Below are 22,841 nucleotides of genomic sequence, written 5' to 3'. Positions count from 1 at the left end.
ACAAGAAGATTGGGGTATTTATGTTAGCTTATTCCGTAAGCAGCAAAGCATACCTGGATACTGGTCACCAGAGAGGGTCACAGCGACCCTCTTGTTTTATTCAGTGATGCTACACCCCGGCCGTGTGGAGAGAGTGAAATTGCCAGGTGAGAAGCACGCAGAAGCAAAGTCTCTGGCACAACCAGAACAAGTCCCGTGGGGTGTGGAAATGCTGAAGAACAAGTCTGGTGAGCTGGAGTTTGCTGCCTGGACCAGCAGCCTGCCTCACCTGCAGCAAGGCACCCTTCCCTCCTTCCCTCCCACCTCTCCACCCAGGGAGAGCCGGGATGCTGCTTCCAGCCTGCAGGCACCCAGGGCTGGCTAGAGGGACAGCTTGAGGGACGAGTAGGAGGGCACAGCTTCAGCACCATCCACTTCAAGGATGAAAGAGTATGGAAAGCACCCACGGGGGGCTGTGGGTTGCTTCATAAACCAGCTGCTTCCACCAGGTCACGAGGGCTGGCAGCAAGGGGAAAGGAGCAGGGGAAAGCTGGAAGTCTGACCTGCTTGGGAGAGGCAGGTGATGTGGTGGGGAAAAGGGAAAGCCAAAAAAGGTAAAGGTGCAAGCAGAACCCAGTTTCTGGCTGGAGAACGCAGAAGAAACATATGAAAATAGGTGCCAGTCCCATATGCTCGTGTGTAGCCAACAGGATTCATTCCTATTTGCTGGGTGTCCAAAAGAAGGTAGGGCGGACTCTTCCACATCCAGCTATGGGGCAAGAAACACAGCAGCTACTGGGAGGACAGAACTCAGCTCTTGCTCATATTCATCAGGCGAAAATGAGTATTAAATAATGAAAAAGGAACTGAAAGTCAAACGGAAGAGATCCAGATAGGTGTTGCTCAGGTGAAAAACATTCAGTAAAACTGTGAAACACAGGAGCCAGGAGTCTCTGATGAGGGGACAAATGCCAGCTTGATGCAGATGACACCCTTCCCTGAGAAAGGATGAGCCAGACTGGAGACCTAGCGTTTTTTTTACCTTTGCAACCCTCACAGAACTAGGGTAGCTTGACCAAAATGACCTCATGGCCATCAGCACAAAAGCACCCAATCTGTACAGAGGCTGATCAGACACCTGCAAACCCAACACAGCTCAGTGACACAGCACTTCCATGTGCTGGTTGACCCTCACCTCCTGGCCTCTGCAGTGATCACTGTAACTACAGCTCTTTGCTAGACATCAGCTTTGCTAGTCTTACCTGTCTACGAACTACTTGGCGATAAATATTTTCTATTTTATGGGTGACTAAGGAAAGCAGAAGAGTCAAACAGCCTCACCTTGCTTTTCTGAGTCTTGTTTCCTACTGTAAGCAGGACGAAGGAGGAAGGTTCTCGCTCTGTCTTCTGTAATTCAATACGAGGGAAAAAAAGGAAAAAAAAGAGACACTTATAGTTAATAAGAATATTAAACCACTACTCTTACTTGAAATACGTAACTATTCCTTTCCAGAAACAGTAATGAGGGAAAAAAAGGAAAAAAAAGAGACACTTACAGTTAATAAGAATATTAAACCACTACTCTTACTTGAAATACATAACGATTCATTCCAGAAACACTGAACCTCTCGTACTGTGCTCTTCTGCACTAGTGCACTGAGGCTGATGATCTGGTCTTGGCACAGTGAGAAAACTGTACTCAATGAAGTCCAGAAATAAGGATTATCGAATGTGATGTGTATCACAGTGCTAGTCACTCACCTAAATTGCAAAGATCACATTTAGGAGGGGAGCTACTCAGAGAGAACGGGAAGCTTTATCACACTGCTCAGAGCTGTGATTTTGTGTAGCTTCTTCAAGGAAAAAAGGGAGACAATTCTTCCCTACACCTACCATTTACATCCCAGTAGCAAAATGCAGTATTTTGAAAGAGCAACCTGAAGCAAAGAGAGAGGAGGCAGGAATGACAGAGTGGCTTCTGAATCCCTCCCATCCCATGTGGGAGATCAAACTGGAACCGCTCAGCATGGGAAGAACCCCTACAGCAGCAGAAAGGGTAACATGACTTGGTCTGATGTCTGGAGGCTCCTACTCTCTAAAGTATAAAATAAAAATAAAGACAATCCCCCACACAATCAAGTATTTCTGTGCTGCATTCTCCCTTGGACCTCCTAGACTGTCACTGGGGTGGGCTTTCAATCATTATTTTGAACCCCTGGTCACTTAGGATGCTGACAGTTGAGAGATTTATTTGTTTTTTAACCATAGCTAGTTTCAGTTGCTACGATACCACATAACGCAGAATGTTGTTTTGCAAGCATGGGAGAAGAATATAAATTTTACCTTGAGGTACTTGTTATTTTTGATCTTCTTTGCTCCACATTCACCATTCGAATACTCGAAGTGGTTTTTCTGAATTAGTAAAAGAGTATTTAAAAACAATTAATTTGTGGGCTTTAAAAAAAAACAAGGTTAGGAGTGAAGGCTGCCAGCATGTGGTTTGCACTTACTGGAAGGTTGAAGGCACTGTCCAAGTAGACAATCAGAATAGCTGTAGCCAGACCCTTCTTATCCTGCGAAGGACAAGAAAGATAAAACAAACCAAACCCCAAGGCAGGCACGATCACCCATCAAGGACAATAAAGAGCACAACACAAATTCAAGGGATGGTTTCTGAAAGCTATGCAGCACTTCACCTTTCTCCTAAAACTTGCAATTCAGAGGAGCACAAGCCGATAGAGCACGGCAGGTTTAAGCAGACCAGTGAGGAGAGGTGTAAGTCTTTCCAATTAATGCTCTTTAATATCTCTGCTGCAGGACTGGCTGGATTCCCCTGTGCAGCGAGACACCTAAACACATGCTCAACCACACACACATCAACATCAGTAACCCAGTGTCAGCAGAGCAAAGCCTGGAAACAAATGTTATTCACTTCAGTGGAACTCAAATGCTTCTGCTTCATTATGAAGGAACAGCATCCTGGGCAGATGAGCTTTATCCAAGCAATTCTGCTGGACAAGTAAGACACCGTTTGAAATCATAGCCCTACCAAGCACCACTGCTGAGTGTTTGTCTATGAGTCAGGTGTCCTACACAGACCCTAGATGAAGGGGGAAGGGAAAAATTATCAAAGAAGGGAACGGAGAGGCCATTTTGCAGTGAGTCAAACAAAGCTTTGCTAATTCAAGCAAAAAGAGCTGCCAGATTTGAGTTACTTCTGCATTACCAAGGGACCTGGGGCAAGCAAATGCCCTTCCTCTTCAGGAGAGGCAGCGGAGAGGGAAAACAGCATGAAAACTTTGTCAGAAAAAACAAACTGCCATGAGCTTGCCTGGGGTTCCTAATTTTACACGCTCCTTTGTTGATCACTGGACAGGGATCAGAGTATCTGAACCCTTTAAGCAAATAACACTCACCTCATGTAGCTTTTCTTGGTCGCTTACTAGTGAAAGCCACTCCAGTTTTAAATGCAAGTGTCCACTTGTTGTCTTACTTAAGGGAAACCACTAAACGGAGACAACAAAGAGTAACTTAAGAACTGTGAGGCAGAATATTTTTTTTTTTAATATATTTTATATATGTTACACTCTCTGCAACTTACAGACAACAGGCAATATTAATTGTACTTTGAGCGCCTTAGCTTGCATTTTTGACACTTAGACTGTAGAATGCCCATTTACTTTGAAACACAAGCCAGAAAAAAAAAAAAAAAAAACAAAAATAAGCTACCCATATACAGGCAAAGCTCACGGATATTTCCAACCTGCAGCACCGTAGCATTGCCTGCAGAGTGCTGGCTACTGGTTCTAATAAACACAATAAAACTCCCTTGGTTTCTCTGCTAAATTCAATCTTGGTCTAAAACGAAAGGTCTAGAATGATTTCTGACCCGCACATGGATTGATTTTTCTAAGATGCTGCTTCTAATGTGCCCCTGAAAAACTTCTTCCCAGAGAAGTTTGGAAAATAAAGCAATAATAAAATGCAGTAACTTACCTGAGGTGGAATGATGTTCTCAATACTGATCCCCACATACCCCAATCGTTCTAAGCCAAAAAAAAAAAAAAAAAAAACAAAAATAAGCTACCCATATACAGGCAAAGCTCACGGATATTTCCAACCTGCAGCACCGTAGCATTGCCTGCAGAGTGCTGGCTTGTGGGATGAACCCCAGTGAGATGGGATCATTTCTTCCCTCAGCAATCCTTCACCAAACTTTATCTGCAGCCTTGTACAAAACACTTGGTGCACAGAGGACATGAGATGCCAACACAAAAGATACCCTGCTGCTGGCTCAGCGTAACCTCAGGGCTGTCTGAGGCTGCCTGCTTGATCATAAAAGTTATTTTAACGGCTACTCCAAGTTTTCTGAGGAAAGGTATTTTCTTTTTGTGAAACCACCACGGTGCAAGGGTGCAAGGAAGCTTCACGCACACAGACACAACGTAGTAGCAGAGTGAGAGCACGAATGAATCCATGTAAGCACACACCACCAACCACGTTTAGAAATAAACCCTGATCTTTACCTCATCAACAGTTCTGTCATTCATTACATCCACTAGGCTTATAAGTAAGCTGAAAGACAAGAAGCAAACATTTCAGTGTATATTTAGGCACATAGCATACTGCTGCTGGGGGGAGGAGGGGAGAAGAAATCGCCACCAAAAAAGCCCACACTCATCTGTTCCAAATAACAACTTCTGCACATTACCTGTGTGTGCGGGAACGCACTTACGCTTCAGAAGTCTCCCCCTTGAAATACTTCCAAAACTAAAATACATTTGAAGTAAATGTCAAGGCATGTAGTAACCACCACTTCTAATGGCTTCCTAGGATTCCGAGCAGAAGTCTGGGCCCATTCTCTACCTTGTTCAAAGTTAGTTGTACTAAAAACTAATAACTTGGTATCAGTATCTGGACAAAAGGAATAGCTTTCTTCAACATTAAATTTCCGGTATGAATAATCTGGGTGTCCCGTTTCAGAGGTCAAAGGACCCCAAGCAAGTGTCACACTAATTTACCTGCCCATAAAGTCATCTTTATCTGGATCTTCATCATACAAGTCCACTTCTAAGTCCTGACCAGGCACTTCGTGAACAACAAACTGGAGGAGAAAGAGGTATTGATTAAAAACTGAAAGTATTCACAGGGCCTCATACAGGCTGTGGACAAGCACACAGCACCACAGCTGTATAACACATTATGGACATTCCCTGCTGTTTCACGGCTAAATATATAGCAAATACAACTGCATATAGGTGAAAACATTTCCAAACCAGTTTGCCTGTTTCTGAACTACAAGCTACACCCCTCAAACTGGTATCCCTAATAAGCAGAGAAGAATCAATGCTGGAGCAGACTACAGCTGCACAGACTACTGCACTGATTGATATTTAAAGCAGTGCTGTGCACCGCCTCCAAAAACCCACATATGTAAATCAGATCAACCTGAACGACATTTCAAGTTTGCAATGTAAATTTGAACTTCTGGAAGGGAGAGAAATGCCTCAATCAATCAAGTAACAAGGAAGTCCACCTGCTCCAGTGCAGTCAGTTAAGAGGAGGTCCTCCAAGCACAGGGACGTAAACGGCTGTGCATCCTACAGATGGGAAAGATCAAAAGATTCAGTACCTCAAATGTCTCATTCCAAATGGGATTAAGATCTCGGGAAACTGTCTTGCTTCGATACTGCACCGTGCCAACGCGAAGAAGGGCGTACGGGTCAGACTTCCCCCTGATTGCACCAAGGAAACTGTCTTTCTGGACAAGGTTTTCAGCTTCCAGCAGATGAACCCTTATGACTCCCTGGATAAAATAAGATACAGAATTGGTCATGAAAATGCGATCTTTGAATAATTATAATATGCTACCTCCTAAAACTAGTTATTTCAGGCAGCAAGGGTAGTCATCGTGACAGGTTTGCAAAGACATGTATTTTGATGCAGTATATTTCAAATGACAGTTGTATCAAAACACTTTTCCCAACATGTACCTAGGGGAAAAAAATACCCCAGATGTAAACAGATAAACAATCCAATCTAGGCAATTGGGTAGGAAATATTCTTCAATTTATATTTAAAACAGAAACATACATATGCATACAGGATTACAGCCACAGTCAAATCAAGTGTGGAGTAAAGATCAATTCCCACTGACTGAAGGAGGAATTAAGTATTCATTGGCAGGTTCTTATTTCATTGCATAGAGGCCATTCAACTTCAATTGGGTGATGCAAGTTTGCAATAGAGAGCGTTCCTTTGTCATTCATTTTTATTTACCCTCATTAATGAGTGTATTAGGTATTTGATGGATGAGAAAGACTGAAGATCTGGATATATGTACGGCATTTAGGAGAACTGAGTGCTTATTTTTCCCCATTTTTTTTTTCTGTAACAAAGAGATGTCACCCTCTGAGCTCCCTATTTATACCCCTTCACATCATCAGTAAAAAAGATTAAGTAGTCTGGCACTCATTGCTCGTGTATTTACCTTCTCTAACTGAAGATCCATGGTATTCTCAAATGAGACTAAAGGTTTAAATTAGTAAATGAGCTCACAATAGACTTCTTATGCCACATATAGATGGTAGAAGGCTCAGCTCCCACTCCCCCAAATTATAAACTATCCAACATTTGCTTTTATGTTGCTGAAATATTACCTAAAGAAAGCCTACAATCCAGGCTGAAACAGACGAGGAGCTGGATGTGCAGGAACCTCACACACCAAGCTCGTGTGCCGCTGCGGTGTGGCAAAGGCGCAGTCATTTAACTTAAATCACTCTTACTGAAAAAAAAACTTACACGTGGGATAGGGAACCTCAGGTGGGCAATGTTCATGTTCTTCTTCAGGGGCACTGTGATCCTGTTTGGTAGAACCAGCCGTGCGGCGATGAAGTCTTGAATTAGCGAGTCTGACATCACACTGCAGGGGGGGAGAAACAAAAAAAGGCTACCTAAATCTCTACAATTGATCACAATTTCAGTCAGAATGAAAGAATGAGGCACAGCACAAGAAATGAGAGCTGCAAAAGGAATGATGCTGCCTACCTTCACCCAAAACATGCACAGAAGAAACTCATGCTTGTGACATTTAGCATAGAACAAGAGGAAATGGAGAGGGCAGAACCAATTAACACCAGAATCAATCCCCAAAGATGGATGGGGATCACTGTTGGAAGGCTAGGCTGTCTCCTGTCAATAATTCTCATCTATTTGAGCTGCCACAGAGGAGAAGATGAGGATGGAGCAGCCTCTCAGCATCCCTTTCAATCTGTTTCCCACTGTTGTGCACGTAATGGCCGCTGCCCTGTGGCACAGACGGAGCAGCACCCACGTGCATGGAGGGACGTTCCAGCCTAGGGTTGCTGGGGATGGATGTGAATTTGGCTCCAGCAGGTTGTAAGAGACAAATGGGAGCTTAGGCCATATGACAAGATCGTTGTGCACCCCAACAAGTCCTACAAATTCATGTGCCTTCTGGGTTTCCTTGGGAATGCCAACACCAGAGACAGACAGGTTGAGGAGGGAACCCTGAATTTTCAGCATTTCACAGGTGGCTCAAGACCTCAAAGTAGTTTGGTTTTGGTATGCTGCCTGAACTGAGGATACTGTCTGCTTTGGAGTTTAGGGAACTTTCCAGTCTAACCTAAAACTTAGGCATTTTTAGCTTTTCAGTTCAAATCTTTTATTTGGAATTGCTCTATTTGTATGGTGGGGACAACTAATTTGACCTCAATCTCCTGAGCAAGAAGCATATGGCTATCATAGACCCCCAATACTCCGCAGGTGATTAATAAGAGGATTTCAAAGTACTTGGCACAAATAGAAGACAATATTAACAGGGAAACCTGAAAGCACCAAACATCTGAAAGACTTTCATCCTCTTGATAAATCTAGTGCTTGTAAGTCTGCTTCTCAGGGCAAGACTGTGCAACAGAATTGTCACATTTCACAGATGAGGCTGGATTCACATGAACAGAAAGTCCTCTCCTACTCCAAACATTAAACCAGGAGCCTGAAAGCCCTTGGTCAGGCTGTTGGCTTTCCTGTCAAGAAACACCCAGCAGGAAGGTCACAGAATTGTCCCTTCTCTCGAGTCTCAGGGTACACCCAACTAATAACAGCTTGTACATCAGGACAGACGACTGCATCCAGTTTCTTTACTCTCTGTTAGGTAAGCCCGATTCATTTGAAAGGGAGAGCTCTTGTTCAACCTGTACTTCAGCCTGTTCACGGTCAGGCATGTTTTGCTCCTGGCTTTCACGTGTAGTGCTGATGGACAAGCAAGGGTTTCTGTTTTCAAATCCCTGTGAGAGAACCAGGGAGTGAAAACTTAGGACACCAAATTTGCACTTAATTATATGAGAGGCTGTAGGTTGGAACACCTACATACCTTCTTCTCCCTGCGTTAGAAAAGAACAGATTAATTCCTCTGATAAAAACTGGAGCTCTCAGAGTAAACTTCAGGGCAAAAGGCTACTCTGGCCTCAAATGAACAAAAAAAATAAAGCTTCCTCTCACTCAACATCAAAGGTCTTCAGAGACCATTTAGTACATGAAGTTGTACCTGAAGTAGCCTGCAACTTCCTACAAGTCTGCAAACCATGAGTTGCAGGGGAAGGGAGAGGAGCCAAAGTGTCTGCATTTGCATTTAAAGGGAGAAAGGCAATGGCTGAGTAACCAAATATATTTTGTTCTTGTGTAACAGATTTTCTCCTTACACTGAGGAATAAGGAAAAAGCAAACCTCCGATCTGGAGAAACAATTTGAAACTTAACGGTACTGAAAACCCCTAAGATTTTCATCCTTGCTGTGCAAGTTTCAGGTACAAGATCAACCCAAAAGGCACAGGGGAAGAGCTACATTTTCTGAAGAACTTCAAGGGTGAGCAGATTACACAGACAAAGAAGAACATTTCTCCTTATAAATCTGGTGCAGTTTTCTTTATCATGGACTGTATTTCAATTTGTCAGAAGGACTGCAACCCTGTGATACCTTGCCTTTTTTCTCTTTAAGTTAAACAAATGTAAGCACAGACTGCCTATATCTACCTCATCTGCCTTTGCAAGTAACCAGCACATGGGAAACAGAAGGGCTTGTGTTTTAGTTTCTAGACCCAAATGCAATGAAACGACTGAAGCAATTTTGATAGAATGTAAAAAGCACCCTCCTCGGGTTCTGCAAACTCCACGATGGGATGAGGATCAGCACAACATCTTTACACAAGGCTCTTGAGAACAGCTTTGAGGATTATCAAAGAACACCATCCCAACGTCCAAAGGCTTTTTAAAGAAGAGTAAGTGAAGCAAAGTAGACACTCACTTAATCCCTGGGACATCCAGGAGGTTGCTCATGCCTGCCCAGTTGATTTCCAAGTGCTACAACAAGATTGGGGACAAAAGTTACACAGGACCATCACAATTTATTTCACAACAAATGTAGAACTTAAAGGAGAAGCAAATGTTTCTAAAACAAAGCCAGCTGTTTAAAGAAAGCAAAACCTGCACCAGTAAGTGACTGCATCTATACATTAAAACTAATAGCTGGTTGGAATTCCCTTATCTGTTTTACCTACCATACCTGAAATGAGGGTATCGCTGGGACTTTTCCTGCAAGCCCCAGGAAAGACAGCATTCAGCCACGAGCAATGGCCACCGGCAGATGCCCTGGGGTCATGTGCAGTAAATCTCACAGCTCTACCAAAGGAAACAACTTTGAAGTTGTTTCCTCATCCTTTCACTTGGGGGCTGGCCTATGCCCTGAGGCAGGGAGATTTACAAACACCACCCGACTTCAGGAGTCTCTATTTCTATTCACAAAGTAAACAAAAAGGTTTTTTTCATGTGCTAAAATAACACTACTACATCCAAACGCAAAAACACCTCATCCAAGATCAAAAATGTATGGCTTCCATGAACTCAAGCAGAGCACAACCCACAAGGAAGCAAAGCTGTATGCTGTAAGGGAATTGGTTCTTACAGGACTAGAAGGTTTCTCATATTTTATTAAACCACAATTCAGCTACAAGGCACATGACCTTAAACAGGCAAGGTTTCAAAGCACAACCGTGACTGAATGGTCTCCGTGATGACTGCATTTAGAATCTATGAATGGGAAGGTTTAAAATCTATCTGCCAGGAGCCTACAGAACGGCTGCTGTGCCGTCACCATGGCAAAGTCCTCCCATTCTTAGAGTATAGCACGTAACCTTTTAGGCATTATTGCAAGAGAACAGGGCAAACACATTCCCATCCTCTTGGAGTTCAGGAGGAACAATCAGGAATTTGCTGTTCTGACACCTCGCCGGGGAGGCACTCACTGTTGTGCAGTTTGGGTTACCAGCGATGGACGGCTGGTGTTCCCTGCTGAAGACCTACCCATCCATTAAGACAGACCAAGTGTCAAGAAGGCTGCAGAGAGCAGTTTGCTCCTGACTCACCGGTTTCTGCAGAAAAAACAAGGTCACTGCTCCAATGAAAGGCGAGTCGGTAAGAAGAGGTTCCAGTATCACCCGCAGCGTCCCATACAACTGCCAACAGAAGAGACCAAGGAGAACTGAGCCTGAAGGTACTCTCAGAGTGCAGTTTCAAAACCGTGAGCTTCTCAGGGATGGAGATAATTTTAAAAATCCTACTTGAAATCATTTTATTAAAAGTCCCTCCCCCCAAACCACTGCTACTGACTTCGGGCAATGTTTTCTAAGTTTGTGGAATCCCCCTGCAATCCTGACTGCCGCACGATGGAGTGATCTGCCTTTTAGGTGTCTACATGGCATGAAGAGGTTGTTGGTCTGATCTGAACCAGTTTATGAGCACCCTGGCAAAACTGGCTCTTTTGAAGTTCTCTACCAACACGTAGCTCCTCTGAACTCCAGTGGCAAAAGGTCGGCTACGCAAGCTTGGTGCTCTAGCACTGACCTTTCAGAGTCACACTTAAGATGCTTAAAAGTGGTATTTAGGTGCTTTTCCAAGGAAGGCATCATTTCCCCAGCCAAAACAGAAGGAGATAAAGCCAATCATTCCAAGCTGGCTAGCTGGTGGTTTCCCAGTTGTTGTGACCTCCCCATTGAGACGTGCTGCCTCCTGCCACACACAGCCCTGAACACACAACGTTACCACTGCACGCACCTGTACGCCTTTCACTCCAAGATTAAATTTCGATATGTCCATGTGAATCTCACAGTCCCCTATGTAACTGAAAGAAAATTCTCACATTATTCCAGTTTGCAATAGTTCAATGAGAAACGGTGGGCTGTGGAGAGTATAAAGGAAATTAGTTTAACGATTGACGACATGACCCCATGTGCAGAGATGGATTTTTCAAGCAACTGAAAAAGGAAAGTTGAGCACATTGAACAAGGGCCAGATCTTCACAAGAGAAACCCTGCAGGCAGCTGGGATATTGATCTACCTGCAAAATGTCAATGCAATATCTGTATTTCAAGGTTCCTTTTCCATTCCTAAGACTTGCTCTGAGCGGGATCAACAGGCTCATTCAAAATTCAGTCACAGCAATCACCCTCTTGCTCTGCCAAAGGCCTGATCCCACCCCACAACTTGGTGACCCAGCTCCAAAGCTGATGCAGAGCCATCCTGCCATTACATACAGGGACCCCACCTTGCCCACAGCCAAAAAGCCCACTTCAAGGACAAATTCATCACTAAAAATAACCTAGTTTCCTTGAGGCTGAATTAAAAGACAACAACTTAGACCAGATTTTGGTCAGTTGCCATAGAGAAGGTCAGGCTTTAAGTAAAACGAATGCTGAGTGTGGTACTTTCACAATTTGGAAACCACCTTAACATCACCTTACGCAGAAACCGATAGCCACTCCCCAGGGAACAGGACCCAGCAGATTTGTTGATCCCTCTGGCAGAAAACAATTGAAGAAGGGAGCTACCAAGTTCCCTCTCAGTCCTCTGAGAAGTAGCTCTTTCTGGCTGCAGACACACAAACACCCTGCAGGTAAAGCAGGGCGTAGAGGGACCGCAGCACAGCCAATGTGCTGCGCTTGCCGCCCGCGTGCATCATTTCACCCCATAATCAAAGCAAAAGGACAGGATTTTTGCTCTGACCACGTGCATTTGGGAAAATAGTGCTGCCGTTGCCACTAATTCACACTGTAATTTACACATAGACAGAATCCTTCCTCCTCCAAAAAAAACTGCCAATAATGTGTAAGCCTGTGAATTTGTCTCCATTTTTGCAAGCCAAGTTCTGAAATATTTGTTTACAGAGAGTCACTTAACAGAATTTAAAAAGCTCGTAACACACAAATTAAAGCCTTTCATGTTAGAGCATTCTCATTTCTTAAATAATCAACCTCACAGGCCATGCCAAAATTAACACAATCTTCCTTATAAGCCAGTCACGTAATTAAACAAACTTATTTTTACGTTTATTAATTCCTACAATTTTGACATTATCTTACAGCTCATTACACTGGGTGCTAATAGAGCTTTGTCACAACAGAAGTCTAAATGAGAAGCCAAAATGAGTTCCTCAATTTGCAGTAATTAACCCAAGAGGATTTAATTCAGCTGTTGCCAGTGTCCAACACATCAAATAATAGCTGTGGTGTTTCAATTTACAACCTTTATGCCTTTCCACACAGCCAAAAATTCTTCCCACCCAGTCATAGATGTCTCTTTTCTCCAGTAACACTTCAATTCATGCGATCAGGCTTTGAAGTCTAGATGTCAGAGAAGTCTTTACCCCTTTTATCAGAGCCATAACCTTGAACTATCCTTAAGTCTGCTTCGTACAGGCATCCCCCCCACAGTAGGGTGCCTGGTAGGAAGGATGTGGTCTCTGTTCATTAGTTTTACTCCTCATTTATTCCTAGTAAATGAGGTTAGTATTCAAGGATCACCTCCAAGCTCAGGAGCGCTGCATCCCAAGAAAGCAGAAGTCAGGCAAAAAAGGCAGGAGGCCTGCATGGATGAAGAAGACCTGGACAAGGTCAAAAGCAAAATGGAAGCCTACAGAGGGTGGAAGCAAGGATGGGTAGGCTGGGTGGAAATCACCTATTGCAGAAGGTGATGCAGATAAGCACACCTGTGCTGTGGATGGGAACTGGAGAAGCTTGTAGAAATGCAGGTATCTGCATCTCTTCTGTACGTGGGTGGAAAAGCTGGGCCCAGTGCTCACGATGCAGTGGCAATCCACTGACTGAAGGCAGGGATGCTACAGGAGCACACACTGACAAGTCTGACTAACCTGGATGTCTAGGTATCCCTTTAGAAAAGGCATGTGCAATTCTCCCCCCTGTAAAGTATTAAGATAAGAGAAGGTGGGTCCTTAACACAGCCCAGGAGAAGAGACTCCCATCAGAGAGACAAGGTAGTCTGAACACTCCTGTGTGAATACAGAAAGTACTTGGGTTATCAGATGACAGTTCAGGTTAAGTTATTGTCAGGATGAGGAACAGGAGTGCTTGGCCAGTTTGGAGATGCTGATGGGTCTGCCAGAGGGACAGGAACGAGGAGGTGGGGGAATCCCTCTGCAGAGGATTGTTAAAAGACAGTGAAAATGAGTATGTGGGAGAAGCAGCCTGGAGAAGTAGCTCAACAGCAAACAGCAGAAACCTCCTGCAGAGCCTTAAAGGCATCAAATCCCTCAATCTCAATGTGGAAAGCACGAATGATGTGCCAAAGGCCCTAAAACTGGTCTGGCTATTACAAAAAGCACTTCCCTGACAGAACTGAAGCACAACACGTTCTGGCTGAAAATCAAGCATGTCATTTTGCAGGGAGCAATAGTGCTCTGCCGGGGCTGGGGATGCTGCCGTGCCATTGCCACATTAAGCAGCAGGCACAGTTCTGAGCAGCTCTGTGCTACTGCCAAGACACGCCGTAATTTCACACTGCTTTTTCCTGGCACTGCCATGAAGAAAAGCCATTTAAATTAGGCATCTCCATCGCCCACTAAACTTGCAGAGCTACAGCAGCCTGCAAGTGGTAATTCCCCCAGTAATTCCATTCTCCAGGCTAAACGAGGAGAGAGCTTAGCTCTGCAGTGGCTCTGATGTTAACAAAACACACCAGCTCATTCAAAACAGCCTGGAAGGTATCAAATGTTTTATCTACTTTTGTTGTTGTTAATAGACCTAGAGGCATTTTTCTGCTCAGAGAATGGCTGTAATCAAAAAAAGCAAATGTGCTGGATGGCACATGGAACAAGTAGTGAGTAAAACAAGAGGATTAATCCAGGGGAAGGCATTAAAAAATAAGGGGGAAGGAATTAAAAAATAAGTAGCACAAGTAGTTCTGGAAGAACTGGAGAGGTTGGGCTGAAGAGGAACCATAGTGGGGCAATAGACAGACCAAGCGCCTCTGTGCCTGAGAGCTGTCAGAAGAGGAAATACAGCTCCAAAGCTTGGGTTCTTGCTGCCACGAATGGAGAAGCCAAGGGACACGTTCTTATACCCGTGGCAGCAGTGATGGGGCAGAGGAGGTAACACCTAGACCTGTGCAGATGACACTGCTTTCTGACTTAAAGGCTGATGCACAGCATCTCACCTCTGTAAGTACTGAGGACATCCAGCCGGGGGACAGATTATCTCTATCATTCTAGGTTGATATAAGGTAAGGACCTCTTCCACTTTGTGCTGATCTTAGTGGACCACATGTCCACTCCAGCATGACAACTCTCACACAAGTGTCAAGGGGGCAGTGAGTTAAGAGCCATCTACATAATCAAGGATGCAATGTTACCATATCTGCAGGTCCAGGATAATTTGTCTTCTGTCAATTTCTTTGGTGTACGCTTTTATTCCATTGATTCTAGGGCACTGAAATAGACAAACAAGATACAACATAGTTAATACCTTTCAAGTTAAGCCCAAGTGAAAAGTCCTACTCACTTCAATCGATCTGAGTACAGAGGCATTCATTAAAGGCTTCGTATTCATCAAAGACTTTGCACAACTGCATGTAAAGTACGGGTAAACCACACAAGTTTTCCCTTAAAGAGGTAGTGTGAGCCGCCTTGGCAGTCCTCAGATACAGGGCTGCTTACAAGTAGCCCATGCTGCAAGCCTCAGGAAGCACTGAAAACTCCTGCTGCATCTGTATTACAGAGAGAAATGTGCCCCTTTCTTCTTCTCCAGTCCCATGATACTGACAGCCGGTGGGAAGGGATGTGTGTCTCCTATATGATCTTTCCTTCTCTTTGAAGATGATCAAATCAACATGAGGAGGGAGCAAAGGAGGCAGCAGAGTTGTACCATTTTGTTAAACACTCAGAGCTATTAAAGAGCTGAACATCAGACTCCCAAATACTCTCTTCGCATCTGAACTTTTCAGAAAAGACTGAACATCAATCATTGCAGAGGTTTCACGCTACCTTCTCGCCAAAGTGGATCTTGGTAAAGGTGCACGTTTTCAGATGTACATTCTTTGCTCTGATTTTTGGTTCAACAACTTCTTTAAATGCTTTTTCCATGATTGTCCCAAAGTATGGCCAAGCCTGTACAAGAACCTAAGGAACAGCAAAAGGAGAAACATACCTTTCCTTGAGAAACAGACACACACATCACAGAATACTTGGCTATTAATCTCTGTCCTTTCAAAATACCAAGTCAAGTCACATTTGTGCTCTTAAGTCACCATTATTGAAGGATCCATTCTAGTTCCTCAGAAAAGGAAACCGTTTTAGGAACTGAAGGGTTTTCAGTTTTCAGCCCCATAGAGCCTATGACTGCTTCTAACCACAGGGACTGAGCCAGCCTCAAAAGGACAATAGCTTCTAATTAGTCTAAAGTGTCACAAAGTTCCCTGGAGTCAAGTTTATTTAGAGAGGAGTGAGATGAGCTTTTACATCAAAAAGAAAGTTTGCTAAAAAGAAAAACAGGATAGTTACTGGATACTCATTTGCAAGTTCAGCTGTTTTGCTTTGAATTCCACAGAGTCCAGTTCTAGTGAGAGCTTGACTAGAGCTGCTGATGGGAACATCTGCCTCAGAGCTCTCTGGGAACCTCTCTGGTAAGAGGGGATGCCACTACTTTTACTAAAATAATAACAATACATGCACACATATATACACATCTGTCCATACATACACACACACACACACTTGCTTTTTTTGGTTTTTTTTAGTCTCAGAATGAAGTGTTGTGGTCAAATTCACCAAACCTGTATCAACCAGGCACACATTTGGCTCTCACCAAAACCTCAGTGGTCACTCTATACTCAAGTGGCTCCAAGACGTAAGTACAGACACTGATATGGTTGAGATATATGGTAGTGACTGGACAACTTTGCCAGGCTTGGCCCACAGCATTTGTGCCATGATGCAGCTCTGAGCAGATGGCCTTGCAAACTGGCTTTCGGAGCTCCTCACCTTGTTCAGCCACTCCACTCGTTCAACATCAGGGAAGTGAACCTGGATGCAAAGAAAAATAAAGTGAGTGCCACATACCATCTGGCTCGGCATGCTGCAACACACGCAAAACATACCACGGAGCATGGACCAAGTTTTAGAGTAAGTTGAGATCCCTCTGCCCTCATTTAGGCACCCTTTGTAATTTACTACCTCCTTGAAAAGTTGTAAAAGGCAAATAAAATAGTAAAAAATAGCAAAAGGGAAAAGAACACACGTGCACTGATGTACCAGTATGCCTCTGGGCACATTTATATGATTAAAGCAAGTGTCATATCCTGTTCGTGATGTAAAGCAGCATTAGATTTCTCATCCTTCTCTTTGTCATACCTAGGGAAGCCACCAGAACCTGCTTCCCTTCAAGATCACGAGCTGTGCAGGACCTGTTTCCTGCACTGGCTCACCTCAACACCTCACTTTGGAAAACCTGCTTGGAACCTGCTTGGGAAACTCAATTCATTGGTTGTGGCATCATTTCTCCACTAATACTAACATAGTGCCAATGGCCTCAGGGAAGAGAAGCCCTGTGAGAGTTCAAGCCTACCAGCACACACTACTGTGTGTAACCGTCCCGCGTTCCCACCTCTCAGAGCCTTTTAAGATGCTACGGACAAATCAGAATGAAGTAGTCACTCATGCATCATGATTTCAAGCTGGACACAACAAATACCAACAAGAATTATCTGTGTCCATTGCAAAATCCCTCCAGTTCCCTGAAGTGATGACTTGTTGAATCACCATCAGGACAGTCGGATATGAGGCCACTCAAGTAATTAACTGATTCCTCAGACCTCACCACGAAGCCACAATCACCTTACAACAATCACGCATTAAAGTCTTACTTTCAGCCAGTGCTATAAGCTTCCCAAAGTGGACATTCGAGCCCTGCTCAGCTCTACAAGAGCACTCCAACACAAAGGCACTCCGACTACCGTCCAGCCTGGTAATAGTAACTGGGTAGGACAATACGTTACCTCCTTATACTCGAGCTGTGAATTGCACTCTCCAGTCAAAGGCTGGCTGTTTAATTCAGCAGATTTCAGAGAGCTGCTCAGAGATGCCTGGATGGAACAGACAGCAGCCAGCCTTTTATTCCAGCTTCAAGTATGACTTCAGAGCGCATCTCCCTTGCTCAAATAATGCTTCACTACAAGAGCACTCCAACACAAAGGCACTCCTTCGACTACCGTGCTACAAGAGCACTCCAACACAAAGGCACTCCGACTACCGTCCAGCCTGGTAATAGTAACTGGGTAGGACAATACGTTACCTCCTTATACTCGAGCTGTGAATTGCACTCTCCAGTCAAAGGCTGGCTGTTTAATTCAGCAGATTTCAGAGAGGTGCTCAGAGAAGCCTGGATGGAACAGACAGCAGCCAGCCTTTTATTCCAGCTTCAAGTATGACTTCAGAGCGCATCTCCCTTGCTCAAATAATGCTTCACATTACCTCGAATTATTACATTAAAAAAAACAAAGTGATATTACCATATTCTTTATAAGCAATTTCTTTTGATGCTCTAAATAGCAACTTTTCCATTAAACAAGACGACGCAAGTTCAGTGAAATGTCAGCCTCCCCAGCCCTATTTGCATGATAAAGTGAGAACACGGCACCAGAAGGGACAATCAATACTGATAAAACACTGCTGACATTTTACAGTAAGCCAGATTATGTGATTCAAGGGACCTCCACCTCACCTGCCACTCTTTCATCTTTCACAAAAAGGTCCCCCACAAAGGCACATAAATCACGGGTGGCCCGAAGACAGCTGGTCCCCAGCTCCAAGGCAACTGCCATCCACCAGTGTCCCACAGCATTTGCTCCACAGCCCCGGATCAGTCACAGGGAGGGTAAAGCAGGGATGGAAGCAGTGTGGCAAGCTGTCCTTCAAAAGATCTTACAGGAAGGAGAGGGATGTGACCCAAAAGGAAGGACAGACCAGGACTCAGGGCAACAGTTAGGCCACCAGATCCCAATGAGAAAGTCACAGACCACACGTGAGACCCACCAATGTTAAGGTGAGACATGCAGCACAATATGAACACTAAAATGGGCTGGGATTATTCTCTAGAGCCAAAGCTGCTAGAAACGCAACTCCAAGAAGCAAGCTGGTGGCCAAGGAGAGCTGGAACAGCACACAGGAGCATTAGGAAACGGGCAAAACTATGAAAAGGGGGCAGCAGTTAGACCCACCTTGAGAAAAAGCAAAATTGAATTCACTGTTTGAGCCACAGACACCTACACCAGCCAGCCCAGGGCAAACTCCAAAAGCAACCGCCATGAATCGCAGGTCCCCGTGTCACACCTCAGATTGCTGTGATAGGATTAGCAGTCCTTTGTGGCACATTTCCATCCCGCCCCATTCACGTGTCTGCAACACAGGTCCTACCCAGGCACGACGTGCCTCCGTTTCCTTTGACAGACAGAAGAAACAGCACTGCTGTCGCTCAAAGGTACCAAAGACCCCCAGGAGTTCCTTGGGTAACACAACAGGGCTCTCACAGAGGTGAACACCACAGGCATTGGCTGACTACATGCCTTTGGTGAAAAACAGCTTTCTGCCCATTACGAAAGGCCACCAATTTTCAGTGGGCTCCCAATACCAAAGGTCAGCTGCACTCAGTGGTATTAATTCAGTTAGCAGCTCTGCAGAAGAAGCAGAGCATGGACTCCAAATGTTCCATCTAGATTATCCACTCACAAGTAGAACATAATCTCTGAGCAAAGCAAAACCTCTCCTACCACAGGGTATTCCCATAACATGCGTGTCCCGCTGGCAGAAGATGAGTTCTGCTCTCGTTCAGCCCAGTGACACCACCAAGCTTTCTTCTTGACCCAACATCTTACTCCAAGAACTTACTGTGTCCTAATGCTTCTTGGAAAAAAAAAACATCTGCAGTTCCATACCTTTTAATCCTGTGCTCTGGACTTCAGGGTCACTTCAGACCCTTATTACTGGTGAGAGCCCTGGCAGCAAGGTCTTGTCCTCAAGTTTGTCATCAGTACACCACAGGTAAGAGAAGCCCAAACCACTTCCTACTAAGCCCAGAACCAGCCACCAAGAGCTACCAAAGTTAACACTGTCCCAGAGTAGGACTTAATCCTGTAGCCTTGGGCAAGTCAAGCTATCAAAATCAGTTTTCCCCATCTACAAAAGCAGCCCTACTTCTTGCCAATATTTTAGGAATGCTGCAAAAATTACTTAGCATTTGAAAAGAGCTTTGAAGATCAAAACCACTAGGTAAGGGCCAATTACTAGCAAGTAAAAAAAAATGTGTAAGTTTCTGCACAGCTCCACCTTGCCCTGGAGCAGGCCACAACAACAATCATAGCAATAGCAAAAACCATGTCTGACACAACAGTGCCATTCTCTTCAAATACAACACAGGAATCTATCCATCAGGGGCTTTTTTTGTTTGTTTAGGGTTTTTCGGTGTTTGTTTGTTTGGGGGGGTTGTGTTTCGTTGTTTGTTTTTTTTAAGGGACAGGTTTTTTTAGCTCCCAGTGCTGGGGTAACAAAATCCAAAAGTCTAAACAAGCCTTTTACGTGAACAAGGAATTAACAGGCAAAGTTTTAAAAGGACTGTTCCATACCCCGTATTATCAATTTCTCCTGGTAAAAGGAATTTAACACCAGGAAGAAACCCAGCGTTCTTGGTTGTTCTCACCTGCAGCCTGCTAACAGCTGCCACAGCAGAAGGTAGAAGTCACCACCAGCCCCAGGAGCCAGAACCCAGGTGGAAGCTCAGCTGCCTCTGCTCCGGGCACTGACTGGTCTTACCAAAAGTCAGGCCAAAGGCTGCACAGGCTGAAGTCAGACAGTCTCACATCTCCAAGACACAGATGTGACTCTACTCAAGAGGAGCAGATTTCCAGTTTCCCAAGGAAGCCCAGCCTGCCCACATAAGCACAGGAACCCCTCTGTTCCAAACTCCCCGGCTGGTTTCAGCCAAGAAACTGGTGCTGCAAAATAACCTTGCAAATTCCCTGAAACAGATGGTTAAGGAGATGAGGGGAACCCTCCCAGCGTCCCCCCCCGAAGGAAAATTTGCACTACGAATGCATCTGCTGACAGCTGATACCACCACGACTGAGGGGAGCCTGAGCCACGTTTGAAGGAGCCGCTGCACCGCTCTTAGGGAGAGAGCGGTTTTCAACCAACTAGTGCAATCAGTGATTGCTCTTAATTCTACACTGGATGGATCCTCCTCATTTTACTACAGGGCACGTGAGGAGACAGCTATTTGCCAATCCCCTAAGACACTGCTACCGCTTCACACCTCCAGAACCTTTCCTAGGGTTACAACACTGCAAATCCAACCCGTGCTCCCCCTAGCATCATTGTACTCCTCCTCCAGGAGAGAAGAACGCAAGGGACATTTTGAGAGCAGTTTCAGCTAAAGGCTCATGAACACTGAAAGGCAAAAATTAGAGATTAAAAAAAAAAAGACACCATAGAGAATAAACTGAATACACAGCAGGCGAGAATCAGCCTCCAAGACTGGCACAGGGGAGAAGATCAAATCAAGGAAGGGGATAGAAGGAAAATTAAAGCTGAGTTAAAAAAAAAAAAAAAAACAACAAGTACAAGTGTGGTGTGGAAGCAAACACCAACTGGTGAAGAAGAAAAGTTACCAACATAGAAAAGGAAAGAAGTGGTGATACGGATAAATGCTAAAACTAAAAGCACAGGTGCAGGCCCTTTATCCTTAGGTCCTACATCCTGCCTTCCAGCAGCCAGCTCCAAGAATTCACAAGTCAGGAGAGGCCTCTGGAGAGTCTGACTCTACCTTCTTCTCTGTGGGCAAGTGCTAGGCAGTGGGAGACAGTGGTGAGGTCCTCCTTAAGCCTTCCCTTCTCCTGAAGGAGGCTGAACAGCCCCAGCCCCCTCGGTCTCTCCTCACACACCGGGTGCCCCAGCCTCTGACCATCTCGGTGGGTTCTACTGAGTCTCCTCGTTGGTGAAAACCCTTGTCCTTGGGGTACACAGCTCTCTCGGTGCAGCCTCAGGTGTGCTGAGTTGAGGGCAATCAATAATCCCTTCCATCGACCACCTGCCCATGCACTAATGAAGCCTGATAACTTTCAGCCACAACACCCAAGAACTTTTGAAACTGTGTGATTGCTGCTGGGGGCGATTCTGATTTTTCAATGATAACTAAAGAGACTTTTGTTCCAAGATTCAGGGCACTTGAGGATAAAACACAACACTCTTCTTGCGGCATCAGGGCAAGAGCTGACACCACCACACTCATTAACCTTCGGAGTTGTTAGAAACGCTCTGTCAATACAAACAAGCAGAAACCTCATTGAGAGAGAGACTTCTGCACCCGGCAGGAGGGAGGGAACATGCGCAGGGAGCAGCACCAGCTCTGCTAGGAGACCCTGGCCTGGCTTCTCAGAAGTGCTGACTGCCTCCCTTTCCCACAGCATTAAGAAGAGCCAAGTGCTGTAGGCTATATAAAACAGTTTGCTGACTATAAATGTCTCCATTACACTCCAACGCTCCTTACAAATAGAGCTCTTTGATATTCTCTTTCTTACAAGAAAAGCATTTCCCTACCAGTCCCTGACATGTTTTTAAATGCTAAGAAAAAAAAACCCCTCACCATCCGTTTCCATTAGCCAACCACGGCTACCCAACACATAATAAGAGACGTAGAATAAAATGTGCATTTAAGATTTTCAAGTTTCTTCACTTTAAAACCCAGAGTGATGAGGAACAAATGTGAAGAAGAAACAGGGGCTGGCTTTCTATAGCATTAAGAGACAGTATGGAAAAAGTTAAATATTTGGGGTTTACCAGGCTGAGACTATTATGTTTGTAGATTTATTATAAAAAGAAGGGGAGAAAACTTTATAGACAAGAGGGTCTAAAGTAACTATCCTCTACACCAGAACACCCGCAATGCAACAGCACATATTTGGAAGAAGATCTCTCCGGGGAGACAGCAGTCTATTTTACAAGCACTCTTACACCAACATCCACATTTCCCGGGCTAAAACAACTTCAAAAAAAGCCAACTCAAGTACTCCCTTCACCGAGCAAGACTTCAAAAATCAAGAGACGTTACTGTTGGGTCCAAGGCATCGCTACCACCTCTTTTTTTCCCCCTTTTTCAGCCGCTGAGGACGGAACACCTCGCTCTCCACCGCCGGGGGGGGGGGGGGGGGGGGGGGATGCGGGGCAGGTGCCCCGCCGGTCCTCACTCACCCAAGCCGGCAGCTGCCGGGCTGCCAGCCCCCGGCACCCCGCCTCCCGCTCGTCCTCCATCAGCGCCAAGGCGGCAGCCAGCCGGTCGCGCTTCCACCGCCGGTTGTGTCCCCAGCACAGCCATAGCGCCAGCCCCAGCAGCACCCAGCTGCCGCTCAGCCCCAGGTACCCCGCCAGGTAGACGGGACCCAGCCACAGCAGCGCCCGCCCGGCGGACGATAGCACCAGCCGGGGCAGGGCGCCCGACCGCCGGGCGGCGGGGCGGG

The 22,841-nt window shown here is 45.1% G+C and overlaps 1 protein-coding gene across 1 annotated transcript in view; it reads right to left on the bottom strand.

The window, feature by feature from the left end:
- ESYT3 (extended synaptotagmin-like protein 3) overlaps window positions 1-22,802 on the bottom strand; it is a 30,384-nt gene extending 7,582 nt beyond the window's left edge. Inside the window, exons 1-15 of the mRNA XM_014939438.1 lie at window positions 22,576-22,802; window positions 16,321-16,362; window positions 15,325-15,459; window positions 14,694-14,770; window positions 11,106-11,172; window positions 10,418-10,507; window positions 9,301-9,356; window positions 6,781-6,901; window positions 5,612-5,785; window positions 5,001-5,083; window positions 4,506-4,554; window positions 3,396-3,485; window positions 2,490-2,552; window positions 2,323-2,391; window positions 1,321-1,386 (exon numbers count right to left, since the gene is read on the bottom strand). Of these exons, the coding sequence (XP_014794924.1) occupies window positions 1,321-1,386; window positions 2,323-2,391; window positions 2,490-2,552; window positions 3,396-3,485; window positions 4,506-4,554; window positions 5,001-5,083; window positions 5,612-5,785; window positions 6,781-6,901; window positions 9,301-9,356; window positions 10,418-10,507; window positions 11,106-11,172; window positions 14,694-14,770; window positions 15,325-15,459; window positions 16,321-16,362; window positions 22,576-22,635 (1,242 nt within the window). The 5' untranslated portion in view covers window positions 22,636-22,802. The remainder of the gene's footprint in view (window positions 1-1,320; window positions 1,387-2,322; window positions 2,392-2,489; window positions 2,553-3,395; window positions 3,486-4,505; window positions 4,555-5,000; window positions 5,084-5,611; window positions 5,786-6,780; window positions 6,902-9,300; window positions 9,357-10,417; window positions 10,508-11,105; window positions 11,173-14,693; window positions 14,771-15,324; window positions 15,460-16,320; window positions 16,363-22,575) is intronic.
- Between the last annotated feature and the right edge of the window lie 39 nt (window positions 22,803-22,841).

Source organism: Calidris pugnax, unplaced genomic scaffold, assembly GCF_001431845.1.
Source record: "Calidris pugnax isolate Ruff unplaced genomic scaffold, ASM143184v1 scaffold21, whole genome shotgun sequence".
NCBI classification, from domain to species: Eukaryota; Metazoa; Chordata; class Aves; order Charadriiformes; family Scolopacidae; genus Calidris; species Calidris pugnax.
Note: the sequence above shows the minus strand (reverse complement) of the source record. Positions and strands in the feature narration are given on the sequence as shown.